The sequence below is a fragment of the Mchenga conophoros genome, linkage group LG16 (assembly GCF_057382185.1).
Source record: "Mchenga conophoros isolate Kocher_MC1m ecotype Shallow Benthic linkage group LG16, M_conophoros_male_GT1.1, whole genome shotgun sequence".
NCBI classification, from domain to species: Eukaryota; Metazoa; Chordata; class Actinopteri; order Cichliformes; family Cichlidae; genus Mchenga; species Mchenga conophoros.
This window is the reverse complement of record NC_140541.1, coordinates 32,045,068-32,065,839: the sequence shown is the minus strand read 5'-3', so window position 1 is coordinate 32,065,839 and position 20,772 is coordinate 32,045,068. Positions and strand designations below refer to the sequence as shown.

The following is a 20,772-nucleotide window of genomic DNA, read 5'->3' as shown; positions in this document are numbered from 1 at the left end:
CATCACTAAATTAGTACATGCACATTGTTATGACAGTTTGTGCTTCATTCAGTGGTTTTAAGGCGGTATGGCTTAATATGTTGCACATAAAACATATAAAAAACCCACCAGAGAATCTGTAGTGTACCTCAAAAATGCTGTAAATAAAAGAATCATTTAAAATGAAAAATAAAAATGTTAAAACTGAAAATCAGAACATAACCTGCTCCTGACTAGCTTATGTGTTCAGCATAAGTTACCATGGTTATTTAGCCAGGTAAAAAGAGTGCCACTATACAGAGTTTAGGGTGGAAACAGCTCAGTAAGCCATTTCCCATGCCCCATCGTACACCCCTCTGGATCTGGACAGTAGCTGGTAGTGTTCAGAGTTTTGATTTGCTATGACTCATTTTTCTGATGACTATATGTTTTTGGACCAGTACAGAGGGAATATGTTACACAAGGCTATTCAAGAATATGTTACTTATACCACCAAATGAAGCCAGGTAGTCACAGCAGTGCAAATTCTATGGCAGGTTTTACATTTTACATTGGTGGTACAGATAAAGCATAAATATCTTGTCAGGTTCATTTGCTGGTTGTATTTTCCCCATTTATTACACAGAAAAGAAATTTGAGTTAGTAAGTGAAAAATAATAATTTCACTTTTATTTGGCCATAAACTGAATGGATCCCCTCATGCACTTCATTATGGGACAGGTTTAGGTCTAAATGCACTCCCTGGTCATCATGTAAGGAATGTAGCTTTCATGTGCAGCTTTCATGTTAGAATAACAGCAGTTTTGGAAGTGTGTTAAGTGGTGAAATGTACTGTACATAGTAATTTGTAAATTTAGATACAATTTACTATGCATATTTTTTTTCCCTCCGTGACCTGATCCCTTTGACTGAAGTCAGACGGACTCAATCAGATTACTTTGTGCAGCAGAAGAGTCAAATGGTGCATCAAATGACCCATCTTATGGGAGCGTACAAACAGCCTGAAGCAGAAACCCTCGATTAATAGATCAAGCTGATAACCACCAGTGTGATACCTATTATCTCTGGCCAGCTATGTCGAACTTGCTTCGTAGTACAACCCTGTGGGGGCCATAAGGCAAAAACGATGAGTTCATATTTCAGTTTCATCTTAGCCATTTTATACATGAAAATATTTACTTATGTGGCTTTAAGTTGGCCTACAGATAGATATTAAGGAAACGACCACCAGAAAAGGTGAACTATTCATCCACTGCCTTTTAAATCAAACGAAAGAATTTTAAACAGATTTCGACACCTTAAATCTGCATTAATTGATTTTTTTTGCCTCTTAGGAACAGCAGCAGAAGCTAACAGTAAACACTGTAAAACAATGAACAAAAGTGATACATAAATAACGTTTACTGTGAAGGTTAGGTAAACATGTGAGATGGGTATTACAATACGCGAGTCGGAAATGGCTGTATAATTTTTACTCAGTTGATTAAATCTTAATAAGCATAAATTATGCGGTTATGATTAAATTGTAGACTGTGCTGAAGACATTTTGTCAGTGCAAGTAGATGCAGAAAAACAAAACTCCCCCTAAAACATCAGTTCATCACAATCAAGTCTGAGTGTTACCTGGTGTGAGGAGGATGACAGACATAGTGATGAGGGAACAGACCACCAGTATGACCAGCAGAGCGATAGCAATCCCCTTCCAGTTCCTCTGAGGAGGACTCACTCCACCCAGGTCCTGCAGAGAGACACACAGAAAAAAGGTGGAGGTCAGAGGGGAGATATCGAAGGCGATGACTGAATGACTGAAAGTGAATATACCAATAAGAAGAATAACACCAGACAGCAAATATGACACAAATAGCTTTATTTTTAATAAAAACAAAAGTCCTTCCTGATCATCACATATTGTACACTCTGTGCACTCTGGTTTCACTTACAGTACCTATTAACATAGGTCACATTAGGGCTTTGTGCTTCCAATCCAATCCCCTACACAGTGGAGGATTTGCAATGGAGGGCTTTAAATGAGCCACACTGTAAAACTGAAAAATGAAACTCTGATATGGTGAAAAGCTGAAGAGTATTTGCATGGTTTAATTACCACTTGGCCAACCTTACCTTTGAGTTTCAGCTTCTGACCTATGAAAAAAAAATTCCGCAAGTGTCAGGGGTCATTTTTTCTGAATCAGACAGAAATGTTGCTCCATCTTTTACAGATACTGAAAACAGCAGGGCTTGGTTTCAGAAATCTGACTGATTGTCGAGTGTGGGTGTGTGTGTTTGTGCGTTTCTGTGTGATATTATCTACAGAGAAATAGCTATCCAGGAGAGTTTGTGAAGCTTTTGCCTGCAACTCCATCTCTGAATCCTGGTGTTAGAAAGTCTTAAACTGGGTCTTCCACCACATCTGCTGCCTCTGATAACGTGAATTAAGCCCCCTCCTATAAATTTCTTCCTTCCGCAGATCCTCCTGGCCTCAATTACCCACAAAACCCTGCAGCTGAAATGCAGCGATTACTGCTCACCAACTCACCACTGCACTCTGATTGGCTGGAGGGAAAGTGGTCTAAAATGATTGCCAATCTGAGCCAAATTTTGCTCCAAAAAAAAAAAAAAAAAAAAAAAGAGAAGCTGCAACTGTCTCAGATTTAGTCTGAAATCCATTTTCTAAGCACTTGACATGACATGGTTAAAAGTGCTGTAACTCACTTAATCTGAGTCATGACTCTCATATATTGACTGATGAGTCAATTATGACTGAAGCACCTCCAGGTTTTTATTCGTAGAACACAAGGTACCACAGAGTTTTCAACAACAACCCAAATCTAGTCGAATTTTGGCAGATTTACACTTAATTTTTCCTACGCTGAGTATCAAGTGAACACGGACTTCCTAAACACTGAAGCAGTTCACTGTAACCATTACATACATGTGCTGTTACATTATTCACAGCCCCCTCTGGACTCATAAGACTCATCTAATATCAGGACTTGGGCTGTTGCTCATTTCATTAGTACCACAAAAGGCTGACATGTCCTTGAAGACTGACAGTAACTCCAAATTGCCCTTGTGCCACAGTGCGTGAGATTCTTTCACCCTCTCTTTTGCACGTTTTCCCTATCTCATTTTCTCCCCCAATTTCCTATTTAGCTACTCTTGGATCATCATTTTCAATTTATTAACTTCATTACAAGCGATGATAGAACCACTAAGAGAATTCGGACCTGCTGAGTCTCTCCATTACCATTACTGTGGAAACAGTGGAAGGGCCCGATAAATGTTTAGCCTACCAGGGGGAATAAGACAGCAACTGGGCTTTATCACAGTCATTACACCCTCATCAGAAATAATACATTTCTCAATAAATGTCACGGACCCGGCTCTGGGGACTCGGGGTCCGTGGGCAGTGGGGACTGTGACTATTATTGTTATTGTTGTTGTTATTATTATTATTATTATTATTATTATTTGGTGTGTTGTCTGCACTGCCCCTATGCACATCTGTATGTAGGCAGGTATGTGTGTGTGTGTGTTTTGCCTTTCTGCTGTGGCCAAGTTACAGGCACCTTCAGCCCTGGGGGCGTGGTCTAACTTGAGGGCTGGCCACACCCAAAGTCCTGGCCGCACACCTGCTCCTCATCTGGGCTCGTCGGGGGAGCTATTTAGATGAGCGATGGAGCTTCCACCGACGCGGGATTATTGCGTTTGACTACACGTCAGTCTTCAAACAAGTCAAGTGTGAGTGTATGCCTGCTGGGATAAGTGTTAACGGCTGCCTCTATTGTTTTCCCCTCAGGAGGAGTGTGGGACGAGAAGGAGCAGTAAGCACGGGGAGTGCAGGGACACTGGGGCAGAGAGCACTACACGGGGACTTTTGGGAAGAAGACACTACACGGGAGTCTGGGAAACTGGGGATTTATTGTTGTTTACTTCACCACCTTGTAAATAAACACTGTTGCACTGAAGAGTCCGGCGTTTGGGTCCTATTTCCCCATCTCCCCACGGTCTGCCAGCCAGACCGTGACAGAATAATCCCGCCATTATGGGCCCAGCGGACTCAAGGACCGTCTCACAGGAGGAATTGCTCGCCCAGCTCTGGAAATACTGTCGGAGCATTATCCAGGCGGCGGATCCACATCAGAGACACATGCAGGTCGTATTTTTTGATGCCTTCCTGTCTTCAACCACCTGTTCCATGAGCTTTCTGGACATTGCAAAACTAATTCAAATTGTAACTGTGTTGAGGGCTAGCTCTAGCTTTGAACTGTTTGGTTTAGGCTGTCCGGGCAAGGAGGATGCGGCTGCCTCCCTGGCAGCCCTTGCTGCCTGGTTTTTTCTTAATAGGCGGAAGGTTTTCCCACCGCCGCTTGCTGCTCACCTATTGGACCCTCCACTGCAAGGAGGACGGCGCCCTACTCCATCTCCTCTCACTTCTTCAATGGCCTCTGTGCCAGCAGACCAAAGACCGGCAGTGCTGGTCACCACAGTGAGTAGACCGGACCCTGTCATTTTAACGAATCCAGTCACAGATGAACAGGGGATAGGTTCCTTTGCCCCGCCAACACGAAAGAGACGGCGCCGGCGTCATCCTCGTCAAACCGTAGCTCACCTCACTCCTGTGGTTTGGGAAGAACCAGCTGACTCTGGACTGACCGCACGAGGAGCTGCGGACCCAGTGCTAGAACATGAGCCTGCCACTACAGACAATCGGGAGGCTGAGATTCTCCCCAGGGCTTCCCCAGAGGCTGAACCGGAGGCCTCAGTTGCCTCTGGCCCCCTGGAAATTGCTGAGCCAGCGGTAACATTGTTTTCCTCTCCACCCTTCATGTTGGACATATCACCCTCACTTCAATTAGCTGCCCAGCTAGTCGGTCAGTCATCATCTGTTCCACCTTCCACATCCACTGCTCTGCCACCGCATCCACCGCCTGCTGCTGCCATGTCGCCGTCGTCACCGCCGGGTGACCGGCTCAGCGTGCGGGGGGATCCCGCGCTGCAGCCGGAGGAGCTCAGCAAGCCGGAGGAGCTCAGCGAGCCAGCTGGGGGGCCAGCGCCGCTGTTGGAGGAGCTCAACGAGCCGGAGCTGGAGCTCGGCGAGCGGGAGCCGCAGGAGGAGCTCGCGCTGCCCGAGCAGGAGCTCAGCGAGCGGGAGCCGCAGGAGGAGCTCAGCGAGCGGGAGCCGCAGGAGGAGCTCGCGCTGCCCGAGCAGGAGCTCAGCGAGCGGGAGCCGCGGGTGGAGCTCGCGCTGCCCGAGCAGGAGCTCAGCGAGCGGGGGGAGCCCGCGTCGCCAGCTGTGGAGCTCAGCGAGCCGGAGGAGCTCAGCGAGCTAGAGCCGGAGGAGCCCAGCGAGCTAATGCCGGAGGAGCACTGTGAGCCGGAGCAGCTCAGCGAGCCACCCACTGAGAAGCCCGCACCGCTGCTGGCGGACCTCAACGAGCCGGAGGGACCGGCGTTGCCAGCAGAGGAGCTCAGCGAGCCTGGTGAGCCCGCGCTGCCACCGGAGGAGCTCGGAGGTCCGGAGGGATCCGCTGAGCCAGAGCTGGAGGTCGGCGTGCCGGAGGGGCCGCCACGTCCTGCAGCCCGGCCGCCACGTCCTGCAGCCCGGCCGCCACGTCCTGCAGCCCGGCCGGTACATCGAGAATCATGGGTTGTGCTGAGGCGGGAACTACAATGCCGCCGCCACCGGACCCGTGGCCGCCCGCCGGAACTGCAACGCCGTCGCCACCGGATCCGTGGCAGGCCGCCTGAAGCGTTCTGCTCCCACCACGGGGTTGGAGGTAGGCCGCCCGAACGGTTTTCCCACCACTGCCTGACCCATAGCGGGTTTTGCCTGCTTGCGGTCCACTGGGTCGGCCGCAAGAACTGTTGCTGCCACCATGGCAGTGGTTGGACTTTTGAACTGGGGTTTTCCGGCCCTCCGTCCTGTTTCCCCCCCGCCGCCCGCCCTGGGGTGATTGGGTTGTGGTTTCTGTTGTGTTTTGGGTCGTCGGGAGCCGACCCTTAGAGGGGGGGTACTGTCACGGACCCGGCTCTGGGGACTCGGGGTCCGTGGGCAGTGGGGACTGTGACTATTATTGTTATTGTTGTTGTTGTTATTATTATTATTATTATTATTATTATTATTATTATTATTATTATTTGGTGTGTTGTCTGCACTGCCCCTATGCACATCTGTATGTAGGCAGGTATGTGTGTGTGTGTGTTTTGCCTTTCTGCTGTGGCCAAGTTACAGGCACCTTCAGCCCTGGGGGCGTGGTCTAACTTGAGGGCTGGCCACACCCAAAGTCCTGGCCGCACACCTGCTCCTCATCTGGGCTCGTCGGGGGAGCTATTTAGATGAGCGATGGAGCTTCCACCGACGCGGGATTATTGCGTTTGACTACACGTCAGTCTTCAAACAAGTCAAGTGTGAGTGTATGCCTGCTGGGATAAGTGTTAACGGCTGCCTCTATTGTTTTCCCCTCAGGAGGAGTGTGGGACGAGAAGGAGCAGTAAGCACGGGGAGTGCAGGGACACTGGGGCAGAGAGCACTACATGGGGACTTTTGGGAAGAAGACACTACACGGGAGTCTGGGAAACTGGGGATTTATTGTTGTTTACTTCACCACCTTGTAAATAAACACTGTTGCACTGAAGAGTCCGGCGTTTGGGTCCTATTTCCCCATCTCCCCACGGTCTGCCAGCCAGACCGTGACAATAAATCTCTGCTGATTGGAGGGCAGGCTGGGGCCTCTCTTCTCTGTTTTATTAAAATCCAACCAATAACCAGTGCAGTCATTATTTTATGGCTTTAATAATTACACTACACCACAAATTGCATTTTTGCTCTCTCGTATTAAACATGATAAAATATAAATGGTTTTAAGTTTCATCTTTCTTTATATGCCACATTTATCCCACATCCAACACAACACAAAAATCATTGCAACGTATACACCTGGGGGATGATTACTGCACTTCAAAGTACCTTTGAGAGCCAAAAGGTGTGTCCACGTTACCAAATTTGTATCGTTACTTGTATTTTTTAAAATACAATATCAGGAGAAAGTCTGTGTTTAGCACAGAACAAAAACATAATAAAAAAAATATAAATTTAGAGTTTAAAGTAGCTAGGAACTTATGAACGCACTCAGGGTTAGATTCAATTTGTCACCTTTTTATAGGGACTGTATGGGACTTCTTTGGGAAGGTAAGGGTTTCTAGTTTTGGAAAATGTGAATATTTGTAACATGGCTAGAATAAAACCCAGCTGTAACCCACAGTCCAAAGAGACTCATGTCAGGTTAATTGGTGATTCTAATCTGGTTGTTGGGGAAGATCTAGGATAGAAAAAGCTCTGAAAGTGGCTTTTTCTATCTTAGTGATATTCAGATGTCTGTCAAGTGAGAAAAAATAAATTAATTCATAGGTATCCAAGTTTATTCTTCTTTTGGTGATTGTACAAATAAATACATTTGTCAAGTATACAGCAATACTTTAGAGGGTACTACCTGAGCGACAACCTAATTAAAGGTAAAATGAGGTATTTCATATACTCCAGTGACATTACTCTAACTAGTTTACCTCGAGGCATATTCTTCTCGTCTCCTGCCTATTTTTTTTTCATCTTTGACTTTCTGCCAGGACATCGTTCGTTTTCAGAATGTGTTCATTTATTTCACATAAAAAGTGTGTATCTGTGCAACAGAGGGACACGCGGGCTTATAAATAGCCTCCTGAAAGGCTGGGCTGTATTAAGAAGAAAGCCCTCTTTTTTCTTTTTTTTTCCTGAAAGTAAAGGGACAAGGACAAAGACCCAAGAAAGTATCTCCTTTTCTCCTCTAACAGTCTTTCGCATATTTACATCATACCAGGATTTGTGTCAGGCAGTTATGGTACGGGCCACATGATTTTCCATATTTAAAGTGTGATTTCCAAGATGCCTGCTGTGAGCCTTAAATAGAGTCTCATATTCACAGCGATTGTATCATTGCATATTGTAAAAGTAACAAAAGTATGAAAAGTGTTAGCTACTGACTGAGAATAAGTCAAAGTAAGATGCTGAGCTCTCACTCACAAAATAGGCAAATCTATTAATGAATACAAATTATATAAGCCAGCCATGGGGGGAAGCACAAGCCAGTATATTTCTATTGTCGGTCACAAGCCCAGATAAAATCTTTGCCGAATCAAACACCAAGAATGAGATTTCCATAACAGATCAGTTGGGGCCCGGGTTAACAACAACCACCTCCAGTGCTGCTGACCGACAGGGTGCCGGTGGTTCGCCGAAGACAAAAGAAGGGGAGAGGGGGAGGCGTGTTTGGAGGCTGCGAGAGCGAATTAATGTCAGGAGTGTGGAGGTGGGAATATTGGCTTTAAATGTAGAGCTACGATTGTTAAAAGGAGACAGCTGACTGATATGATGGAGAGAATGAAGTTAGACATACTGTGTGTGCAGGAGACCAGGTGGAAATGAAACAAGGCCAGGAGCAACGGAGGTGTGTTCAAGCTGTTATACTATGGTGTGGATGTGGTTTAGGAAGAGAAATAAAGGAAGAATATATGAACAGTGTTGTGGAGGTGAAGAGGGTGTCAGACAAGATCGTGGGTTCAAAGCTGGAAATTGAAGGGGTGGTGTTAAATGTTGTCATCGGTAGGCCCTATATATGTTCCATGTCAGTTAGATGAAAAAAGAGGAATTCCAGATAAGCTGGGCGAAGAGTCTCCTCTCTAGGGAGAGAGTGGTGGTATGAGCAGATTTCAGTGGACATGTAAGTGAAGGAAACAGAAGTGATGAGGAGGTGATAGGTAGGCATGGTGTTAGAGAGAAATTCAGCAGGTTTCATGGTAGTGGATTTTGTGAAAAGGATGGAAATGCTTGTGGTTAACACATATTTCAGAAAGAGGGAGGAACACAGGGTGAGGAGGGTGTACACAGGTGGACTACATCTTTTGCAGAAGGTTCAGTCTGAAAGAAATAGACTGCAAGTTGGTGTCAGGGGAGAATGTAGCTAGGCAGCATTGGATCGTAGTCTGTAAGATGACTGAACATCAAGTGGAGTGAGCGAGTGAAGACAGAAGCAGGGATGAAATGGTGGAAGTTGAGGAGTGAAAAATGTTGCACAGAGTTCAGAGGAGCTGAGACAGGGTGGCGGGGAAGCGTTACCAGATGAACATGAGAGTACAGCTGAAGTGATTGGAAAAATTGCCAAGAAGGTATTCAGTGTATCCTCTGGAGAGAGGAAAGAAGACAATGAGACTTGGAGGTGGGATGATGAAGTGCAGGAAAGTATTCAGTGAGTGAAGTCAGCAAAGAAAAAGTGGGATAGTCATGGAGATGACTGAAAGCAGACAGGAGTACTGAGAGGCCAGGCATACAACAAAGAAAGAGGTGGCAGTGAGCTGTATGTGAAACTGAACACTAGAGAAGAAAAGGACTTGTATCGATTGGCTAGGCAGAGAGTTTGAGCTGGAAAGGATGTGCAGCAGGTTAGAGTGATTAGATAGATATATACTAAGAAAAACTTTGAGGAGCTGATAAATGAAGAAAAGGGGAGAGAAAGAAGGACAGACTGAGGAAAGTTGGTGATTCATGAAGTGCAGTGGATTAGTAAAGAAAAAGTGAAGGCAGCTATGAAGGTGTACTCTGGAAAGAAGAGGATTGAACGTTAGTAGAAGTGAGGCAGAATAGATGTGTGTGAATAATAGAGCGAACAGTGAAGCTGCACGGAGTAGAAAAAGTGAAGGTCGATGATTTCACTGTACCTGGACTCAACCATCCAAAGCAACAGACAATCTATAAGAGAGGTGAAAAAGAGGGTGCAAGCAGGGTGGAGTGGGTGGAGATGACTGTCAAGGGTGATTTGTGACAGAAGGATAGAGGAAGAGTGGAAGAAAAAAATGATAAGATAGTAGTGAGACCTGCTATGTTGTATGTTTTGGGGATGGTGACACTGACAAAAAGACAGGCGGTAGAGCTGAAGATGAAGATTTCTATTGGAAGTGACGTGGATGAGATTAGACATGAATACATCAGAGGGACAGCTCAGCCCAAGCGGTAAAATGTGTACAGTGGGTTTAGTGAGAAGGCTTTAACTTTGTCTTTCAGCTTTGTCATCTGCAGTTCAGCTTCCATGAAGAATCCAATTCTTTATAGAATTTTGAGCAAATCTTCAACAGTTATGAAAATAAGTTGGTTTATTAGATTAGCAGCAGGTGATATTTATTCAATACATAACGATGTACAAATTGAAAATTTCCATGAGAACTGCTGAAGTGGTCTGTGTAGTAGTTATGATTACTTAAACTGTGCGTGTAAAATATATATCTCACAACTCATACAATGGGACGACAAAATTCATGAATGGATGTTCGAATCTGTTCTCACAGAACAAAAACACACCCCGCATGCCTGCACACGCATAAATTCATACCTTTTATTTGACTTCCTCGACTTGTTATTTATTTATTTATTGAACAAGAACAATGATCTGAATCCTCTTTTAATTAAACTGACTCGACTGTAATTCTAGCTGCCTCTCTTTGGAACAAACACCATCACACTCAATAAATACAGGTCGAGTAGACCACGAAAAATAATCTGTCACATGGGATGTTAGGGAAGCATTGGAGGCATAGCTGAGATAACGCTGCTGATGATGTTATTCCATGCATGAATTCCAGCAGGACCTGAGGGGTCCAACTGCTGGAAACACTGCAGCGTTCAGGGTGAGTGCAGACTGATAAAAAGTAACTCAGCACTGGGTTATCTTCTAGTTATGTTTTCCTGCAGCTTCTCTTATGGGGGACATAGCATCTGCTCTGAGATTATGTTGACTTTTATTCCTTAGTGTGGATAGCACTGCACAAAAATATGAAAAAAGAAAAGATGCTGACACCATCAGAATTATTTTCTCTCGCTTCACAAAGCTCTGTGAGTGTTGCCTCCCATGATTAGTAAATTGGTCTCCGTGTGCAACATCAGTGGAGTGCCTCATCACAATCTCTGTACTGCACTGATTTTATTCCACACTGTTTTCAAGGCCGTGTGTGCGTTAAAGCACCAAAGCAGATGATCACACACCACCCTAACACCTCTCCCTCTGCAGTCCTGCCTTAGCTGTGCACTAACAGAGGATTTTCTATAATCACATCACCTGTCTTTGTAATTGCATGAGGAGCCTTAACTTACTGTATAAATAACAGTGGATTGTTATGACAGAAGCAGGAGAGCACAACAGAGAAGCAGCAGTGAGTCTGCATTTGGTTTTGTGCTGTTAACATTGTTACAATGACACTTTTTATGATAAGATCCTTGTGGAAGCAGTTCTTGGCACTCAGCAGCCATCTTGGTAACCTCTCCAGGCAGTTTGTTTGGGCTAAGGCCACGCCTTAAGTAAGAGTGGAGAAAGCTACCAACTGGAAAAAACTGCACGTGAAGAATCAGTCAGCAGTCAAACCTGATTACAAATGGTAAATGGCCTGCATTTGTGTAGCGCTTTAATCAAAGCGCTTCACACTACATTCAGTCATTCACCCATTCATTCACACACTGGCAATGGCAAGCTACATTGTAGCCACAGCTGCCCTGGGGCGCACTGACAGAGGCGAGGCTGCCGGACACTGGCGCCACCAGGCCCTCTGACCACCACCAGGAGGCAAACATGGGGTTAGTATCTTGCCCAAGGATATTTGGCACACAGCCAGGAGGCAGCCTGGGATCGAACCACCGACCTTTTGATTAGTGGCTCTGCCACCTGAGCTATAGCCACCCCACAGCTAACACCTTACAACAGCTAAGGTGTTTGGTGGTTTGCACCAAAATTAGGTTTAAAAGTGTTTATTCAGTTCTGACATTACACCAGCACAGGACAAACAAATCCTACCACAGCGACTGAAGGAAATGCCATCTAATTCCTGCTGTTGATACAGGAGTTAGATGATGAAGAAAATTGAATATCTAACAATGATATGTAGATAGCAGTTAAACAACTCCTTGGTGGCAGAGCCCCTGGTTTTGATGAGGTCCGCCCCGAGTTCCTGAAGGCTCTGGACGTTGTAGGGCTGTCCTGGTTGACACGCCTCTGCAATGTTGCGTGGAGATCAGGGGCAGTACCTGTGGACTGGCAGACCGGGGTGGTGGTCCCCATCTTTAAGAAAGGGGACCGGAGGGTGTGTTCCAACTACAGGGGGATCACACTCCTCAGCCTCCCTGGGAAAGTCTATGCCAGGGTGCTGGAAAGGAGAGTTCGTCCGTTAGTCGAACCTCGGATACAGGAGAAACAATGCGGTTTTCGTCCTGGTCGCGGAACACTGGACCAGCTCTTTATCCTCTCCAGGATACTTGAGGGTGCATGGGAGTTTGCCCAACCAGTCTACATGTGTTTTGTGGACTCGGAGAAGGCATTCGACCGTGTCCCTCGGGGTGTCCTGTGGGAGGTGTTGCGGGAATATGGGGTGTCTGGCCCATTGCTACGGGCCATTCGATCCCTATACAACCGTTGCAAGAGCTTGGTTCGCATTGCCGGCAATAAGTCGGACTCGTTCCCGGTGGGTGATGGGCTTCGCCAGGGCTGCCCTTTGTCTCCGGTTCTGTTCATAATTTTTATGGACAGGATTTCTAGGCGCAGCCAAGTGGCGGAGGGCTTTCGCTTTGGTGGCCTCAGAATCTCATCTCTGATTTTTGCAGATGATGTGGTTCTGTTGGCTTCATCGGGTGAGAGCCTCCAGCTCGCACTGGAACGGTTCGCAGCCGAGTGTGAAGCAGCGGGAATTAGGATCAGCACCTCCAAATCTGAGGCCATGGTTCTCAGCCGGAAAAGGGTGGAGTGCCCACTCCGGGTCGGGGATGAGTTCCTGCCCCAAGTGGAGGAGTTCAAGTATCTCGGGGTCTTGTTCGCGAGTGATGGGAGAAGGGAGCCGGAGATCGACAGACGGATTGGGGCTGCAGCTGCAGTAATGCGGACGCTGCACCGGTCCGTCGTGGTGAAGAGGGAGCTGAGTGTAAAAGCGAAGCTCTCAATTTACCGGTCGATCTACGTCCCTACCCTCACCTATGGCCACGAGCTGTGGGTAGTGACCGAAAGAACGAGATCGCGGATACAAGCGGCAGAAATGAGCTTCCTCCGAAGGGTGGATGGCCTCTCCCTTAGAGATAGGGTGAGAAGTTCGGCCATCCGGGAGGGGCTCAGAGTAGAGCAGCTGCTGCTCCACATCGAAAGGAGCCAGCTGAGGTGGTTCGGGCATCTGACAAGGATGCCCCCTGGGCGCCTCCTGGGTGAGGTGTTCCAGGCATGTCCCACCGGGAGGAGGCCCCGGGGCAGACCCAGGACACGCTGGAGAGATTATATCTCTCGGCTGGCCTGGGAACGCCTTGGTATTCCCCCGGATAAGCTGGAGGAGGTGGCTGGGGAGAGGGAGGTCTGGGCCTCTTTGCTTAGGCTGCTGCCCCCGCGACCCGGCCCCGGACAAAGCGGATGAGGATGGATGGATGGATATGTAGATATTGTACTGTATATGTAGAAGCCAATGAACTGCTAGTGATGCTGGGCCCAAACCCAGATAAATGTGGAGAGTTGTGTCATTAAAGGCAAAATCTTCCCTGTTAACCCAAATCCCGACTTATCTGATATGGAAACCGCAGTCTTTGTGATTTGGCAAACGCTTTTGGTGCTGCTGGCCAGCAGGGTGCTGATGGAAACTGTGCTAGTCTTGGTTGAAAGCAAAGGAGGAGGACACACAAAGGGCACGCAGAAGATTTGTGTGACAGAGGAGAATTCACGAGATAGGCTGAGATGAAGGCAGATGATCTGCTATGGCGAACCATAGGAGCAGTCGAAAAAAGGGGAAATGCCCACATTGAATGTCAGCAACAACTCAGCTGAATATATCAGGGCAGCACTGAAAGTGGATAATATGTTTCCTGGTGAGACTGAGGGACAGGACAGTTACTATCCTTGCCACTATCATATTGATTTTCATGTAGGAGTCTTTGAGATCCTTCTCCCTGCCTTCATCTCCAACTATACTGAGATGGGCAGGTTTCCCACTTCATATGGGGCTACAGACAGACTTTTTTCAACTATGTTCTCTGTCCTATAATATGAGAGAACTCCACACCACTTACTTACTTCTCACTTAGCTCATTGTATTTGCTTAGTATGTTTGTTCTTCATTTGCCAAATGCCAAACCTGTGACTTGCATAGTCATGTGTTTTAAGTTAAATATATCCACAATTTTAGACTCCCTATCCGCATTACCAACACCGACGTCCAATAGAAGAATACTCCCTGCCCCATATTTTGTTTGTTAGGGTCTTATGACCCAGGTATAAAGCTTGTTTAGAAGCAGTCAAGACGTCCACAAGGAAAAAAAAACTTAAATAAGAGTGATAGTGTAACCCTGCTGTTGCTCCCAGCCTTCCTTCCTCTGAGTTGGAGATAAAAAATATCAATGTGTAATACAAAAACATGAACAAACACCACAGGTTATCACTGTGTTTTAGCAGTCCTGCATTTATATGTTCAGTATTCTTCCAGCTGTTGCAGAGTGTGCCCTTTGTAGTTGGCTTTGCTGCGCTTGAAAGCCTCAAGACATCTCAGTAATACACCAGAATTCAAGCTTTCAAGGTATGCAAATAGAAGCTATGTCCCAACACCTGCTCAGTTAATACACACACCTTGTTCGAGGCAAACATTGTAGTTTTGAGCCTGATGATGAGACAATACGTAATATTAGAATGCTAATGCCTCCTCTGAGACATTTGATTAAGACCCCTGCCAGCTTCATCAAACTCCTGCTAATAAGCTAATTTTTACAGGCTTTACTGCGCACAGATGTGTGTCTGCACATGCGGTTCTGTCAGAGGAGTCAGGCTATTTATAGAGCTGTGAGCTTACTCTCGCCTGGACTCTGACCTTGGCGATAGTGTGACAAATGACAAGCAGCATTTCAGCAGAGGCTGAGCCATTTTAACAATAACAGCAGGTCGGTGCGAGAGAAAAAAAATAACGTCATCTGAACAGGTTTATTTTTGTTTGCCCATGAAATACCATTTCTCACTGCCTCGTGAATCACTGACAGCTACCGCCAAAGCCATGCTGGGGTCCCGAGGCTTAACATCTCAAATTGATCCAACGGGCAACAGGAAACGGCAAGCTTATACATGTTGTCATCTTATTGTATTCAGCATTATTAGCCCTGCCCTCAAGGACGCTGCCATTGGCCTTTGGTCCGTGCAAGATAATTCTCAATTAGTCACCATCCCCACTATATTGGTTTCACGTATACAGGGTTGATGACTCGCACAGCCAAGTGCTGAGTTTACAGAAGCAGAATAGAGTCAAATTAGTTCCTGGCGAAGCAAGAAAAGTGCTAAAAAGAATGTTGTTTGTATCCTCATGATTCATATATAATATTCAGCAAACATTTTCTGTACTAGTGATGACGTTTCAAAAGAACCATGAACAGTTTCCACATTATAGTGCACTACTGGTAAAAGGAAAAAAGAACAGAACTAAACCACACTGTGGAAGGACAGTTTTTGTAAAGAAATCTTTTGTGAAAGTCATTTTTGTTTATCACCTCGTATTTCAAGAACCACTCTCACAGTTTTCACCAGTTTGATTATTTTCCTTCCAACAAGGCTGCGTGGATAGGTGAAATAGAAGTCTTAACAATTAATAAAGCCTTTGTGAAGCTGTTTCTGTAGCTACGTATAAAATCTATTCATTTAAAATGCTCAGTTGTAGTATGGCATCAATAGAATCGAGTGTCTGCTTAAATTCAAAAAGCCAGAATGTCAGTCAATGAATATAAACATAAAACTCCCAATGCATTCATTAATATATGGTGCTTTTTAATAGAAAAACAATGTTACATTCCACACACTAATGAGCTTTAGAGCTTTAATGTATATGATCTTTTGTTAACTTTACACTATGTATTCTCCCAACTGATTTAATTCACTGTGACTTGTACATAACTGTTCCAAACACATTAAAAAACAAAAACACGCAAACATACACAAGGCCTGCAATTAGCAAAAAATGCCTTTAATTTCAGTTGTGAAACCAAATACTACTGAATGCAATGTTGAATGGTCTTTTCTGTTCTTCTTCGCGTCACTGCAGTAAACTGACATTAAATTAAAGAAACTACAGTCTTGTGCATCTTCCTCAGTGGCCTGCATGTAACAGTCTCTGGCACATTAAAAACGAATGCAAATAGATGACTCTGCGTATGAAACAAACACAGCCAAGTCATCAGTTACAGCAGTGTAGCTCCAAACTGACTTGGCCTTCATAAGCGTTCAATTAAAGAATTAAACAGCTCCAGCAAAGTGAAATCATTAATGATGAAGTGGAAGAAATCTATTTTTAAAAATGGTTACTCTTGTGTATATACAGGAGTTCAGACACATCAAGTTCTCCACTGGTTGTCTTCCAAAACCTACGAAAGTCTGAATAATTCAATCCTGTCAATAATGAACCTTGACAATGCTCACTCCAGCATACAGAGATACGTTTTCTTTCTTCTTTTTTTGGCTTCTCCCCTTAGTGGTCACCACAGAGGATCACCTGCCTCGATCTATCCCTAACATCACCCTGTGTGACATCAACCCCCTGCATATCCCGTTTAATTACATCGATTAATAGGAGACAGTTTCATTACACTTTGTTCATATTTGGCTATTAATGATACTTCCTTAGCACTAAACCATGTATTATGTAGCAGGAAGTCCAGGTAGAGTATTTCTTTATACTGTATTCACTGAAACTTGAATTATAGAATATGATTCAAGTGATTCAAGTGATCAATCTTTTCAGCTGTTTTTTTATTCCCGAGGAGTTGGCACAGCAGATGGATCTGCGGTTTGATTTGGCACTGATTTTACACCGCATGCCTCTGCTGATGCAAACCCTCCCATTTATCCGCGAGTGGGATCAAGGAGTACACTAGCCTGTGATCCCCTGAGGGTGGGCTTCTGCCTGCCCCGGTCTCCAGCTGCGGATCTTACACATGTAAGGCATGTTCACCACTACGCCGCATTTACAATCATTTCATGTCACATCATGTGAATGGTAGTTTAAGTTGGTTGTTGTTTAGCTTTGACTTTGCCCCACCTTTACGTATAAAATACTGGGCAGAAATTAAAATGCCTTTTGTTGTTGTTGTTTTGTACCATACTGTCTAAATTATTCAAAGTGAGAAAGTAGAAGCAAAATAATGGATTTATTTTGAAGGTTTTTGTGATGTGGTTTTTGTTTCTTGGTGTACAACAAGAGAAAACAGCAGAGATTACTCACTGCATTTTTTTGTCATTTTTTTAGCAGATGTGCTATTATTCGCCAAGTCACACAGTAAACTGTAATTAGCTGCTGCGTTCCTTTGACATTTGTCTTTATGAACGGTAAACAACAATGACTCTCACCAGTTGAGATGCTGTTAATAATTGATAGGATTTCATCTAATTTCAAATTTAGGCTTTATAAAAACAATAGCACAAAACTATGAATCACTCAGTCTGACAGATATATTGTAAACCAGGAGGATCTCAAACTTTTTGGGCTGAGCAGTAAGTCAATGTCTCTCTATGTGTGGTTGCAATATTTAACACAAATTAGGCTTCTAATCATTTAGACTATTAGATGCTTTGCATTCTATAACGCTGTCCGCTTGTGGAGGATTTTTTTCATTGAGCATCAGTGTGCAGCTGAGCATTGGTCATGAGTAGTTCCCATTTACTCCCACGTCCAGTTGCTTCAACTGTTCACCTGAAAACTGAAGATGTTTCACTCAGACGTCCCCTTTGTTCAGACGCTTACACCTAGTTTATGGTCACCACACAGCGCTGTTGCAGGCCAGCTGGATTATCACTGCAGTCACGTTAGCCTTGCTGTAGACTTAAACCTGAACAATAGGTGTTGCTCCTCAGAAAGAACCTATATAGAGATCTAAGAAATTGCAAAAGGGAACCAAAGCAACCACAGACTTCTTCAGCATTTTTTCCAGAACATCTTGCCTTTCCAGGTTTGTTGTAGGATCTCTCTGTAATCTGACAATCTCTGAGCCCTTGTCCTAAATTAAATGGTGGTAAAAACCAACATGATGGTACATTCAAATGTGAGGATGACAAGAGTGAACATCAACAAGATGTCATTGTACCTGTTCTCGCAACACATCACTGGATTTCATTTAGATTCCACAGAATTGCTAATAATCTCTTCCTGGATGATCTTTTAGATTTTATCACAATCATCAGAGTTTCTTTTAGACCGAATCTATCGCAGAAAGGTGTTGTAGAGTTACGCCTGTTTCATTGATACAAATTGTTTCCTTCTGTGTGTATGCACTTTTTCATATTTGATCCTGTTTTACAGCTATGATGACAACAGTTTCACACACTGCTGTACATCCTCCCCGGCGTGTTTACAGTAAGAAAAACATCAGTGTATCAGAAGTGAAATATAATTAAATCTATGAAGGAGACATTTGACATCCTGTAATAACAGTCATTTTCTTTAGAGATGGGAATAGTCTACTGCGGGGCACATTAGCTTGGAGATTTATAATATACTTTTATATTGTGTGAATTTTGCCAAAAGACATTTAATGTTCTTCCTGGCTAATTCTAATCACTGAAGTCAGTGATGCGCAAAAAGAGAGCAATGACTGATTTTATTAGACAAACAAAGGCCTGGAGAGGATTAAATGAAATGCATTCATCTGGATTAGAGCGCTATAGTGGATAAATCTAAGCTCAAACCACCTATAGTACGTGAAGGACACAGGACAATAAAGCTAATTCTATTAATCACCTTTTGCTTTGAATTTTCCGCACACATTTAAATGCAATTTTTTTGTTCATTTACATGGTGGACACTAAAGCCTTTGTCAGTCCCCAGCAGTCAAATCTCCAATCTCAACACAATTAGACACAGCTGACTACATTCCTAGGCACATTACACTCCGGGCTGTGGATAAGACTCCAGCCATTTCCTCCCAATTCAGAAACAAAATCTCATTTATCGGGAGAAATAAAAATTGAAAGGAGAGCCTGAATTAAGCAGCAATAGGAAGAGAAGCTCGTCGACAAGTAGCTGAATGCGTCTGGAGCAGGCAGGAAATTGTCTCTTCGTGTGGTTGAAAAGTGGCACTGTGTGGTTTTTATACCTATAGGGTCACATTGGAGGATTCAGCAGGCACTGAGCTATAAAATTGCTAGTTGAGAGGGAATTAGTGGGGATGGAGGGGTGGAGAGGTGGAGAGGGAAGGACAGCACAGTTGGGAGTTGGATGAAGAGGTGTGCAGCGGCAACTGATTTGATGATCTCACCCTCAGTGATGTTTACAGTGGCTCTCGGCTTGGCGATTACGATGGCCAATGTCTTGACAACAGAATAAAAAGGGCAACGGCCCGCTTTGCCACACAAAGACAAAAATATCCCGTCACAATAAAAATAAAGACAATGCCTACAGTGGAATATAGCAATTACCCTTTTAGGGTATTTTTAATTAGCTTAAACGGTTATCATCATCCTTCCAGACCCTGGAACCATGTCTCTCTGCTGCCGTAAATGAAACCATTAACTACCTGTTGTCCTAAATGTAGAAAATCTTGAATATATATTTTAACATAATGCACAGCTGACTTAAAAAGTATAAAATACATTTTAATGTTTTCCATTGTGTGAAAATAGAACAGAGCCTAGAAAAGCCCAGACATTTTTCTGGCCCTTCCTGCCTAGGGTGTCTCTATGAACAGACTGGTCAGGTCACTGTTAGGACGACCCTCTGTGATCCTGTGGTTCAACAAACTCCAGCTTTATTGTCTCGGACTGCAGCTGTCAATGTTAGTCCGTGTTCTGGAAGGTGGAGGTTCATTTTGAACTGGAGCTCACTGAGACTGCAGAACAGAAGACAGAGCAGACAATGAAAGTGGTGTTTGTCTACAGGAGGAAAGCAGAGGCCACAAGTATACATGGTATTTGTTAATTAATTTAACCTCCTAAGACCCGAACTCTTCCACGACATGCATTTTTAATTTCTCTTTGATATTTGAGCATATTGGGGCCCGATGAATGTAAAAACAAAGAATTACCAGATTTCTTTTTTACCTTATTTTTGTTTTTAAAAAGAATGAGAGCCACATATGAGGATACTCGTTTAAAATTTTGATAGAACAGTAGCAGTATGATGTCCTCGTAAGTGGATATCAGGCCCATGTAGGGCAAAATTGAGTATTTTCATCTAAATAACCCAAAATGTGATGTCCACATATGTGGACGCAGGTCCTAGGAGGTTAAAGAATCCTGGGCACACATCCTTTCACGCTCACACATATGTGCTGTGTATACACAATCCTCTACAGCTACAGATGCAATTCTATGGGAAGCACTGTGACCTGTTTAGGGTGTGGAACAACTATCAAGCATCCTACACAGCAAACAACATTGTCCTTCATTGTCTTGTCAAACAGCTCACGCAACCATGTTTACCTATCAGGCATTGTTTGTCAGATTTCATAAAGGCTCCCTAAACTGAGTCGGTCCCCATAGACTGCAGCATTAAAATGTCCAACTTCAGAGCAGGAATAAGCATGTTTATAGTTAGCTTAGCTGTGGATCTCATCAGCTAATTGGAGTAATTGAAAGGGACCTTTTGATTGTTGGTGTTTTTTGGAGCATTTTTTATTAACATTATCTACCCACTCAATTCATGTATGCACCTTGCTACTATTAGTCAGCATTTTAGCAACCTCTTATCCAGATATGGACACTTTTAAAGTAAAAGCCAAATGTGATGACA

At 44.4% G+C, this 20,772-nt stretch overlaps 1 protein-coding gene across 2 annotated transcripts in view; it reads right to left on the bottom strand.

Annotated features, from left to right (window-relative positions):
* Nucleotides 1–20,772, bottom strand: part of dpp10 (dipeptidyl-peptidase 10 (non-functional)) — a 258,523-nt gene that overhangs the window by 117,405 nt on the left and 120,346 nt on the right. For both annotated transcript variants that reach the window (XM_085249886.1, XM_085249887.1), the window contains exon 2: nucleotides 1,603–1,717. In XM_085249886.1, coding sequence (XP_085106012.1) covers nucleotides 1,603–1,717 — 115 coding nt within the window. The remainder of the gene's footprint in view (nucleotides 1–1,602; nucleotides 1,718–20,772) is intronic.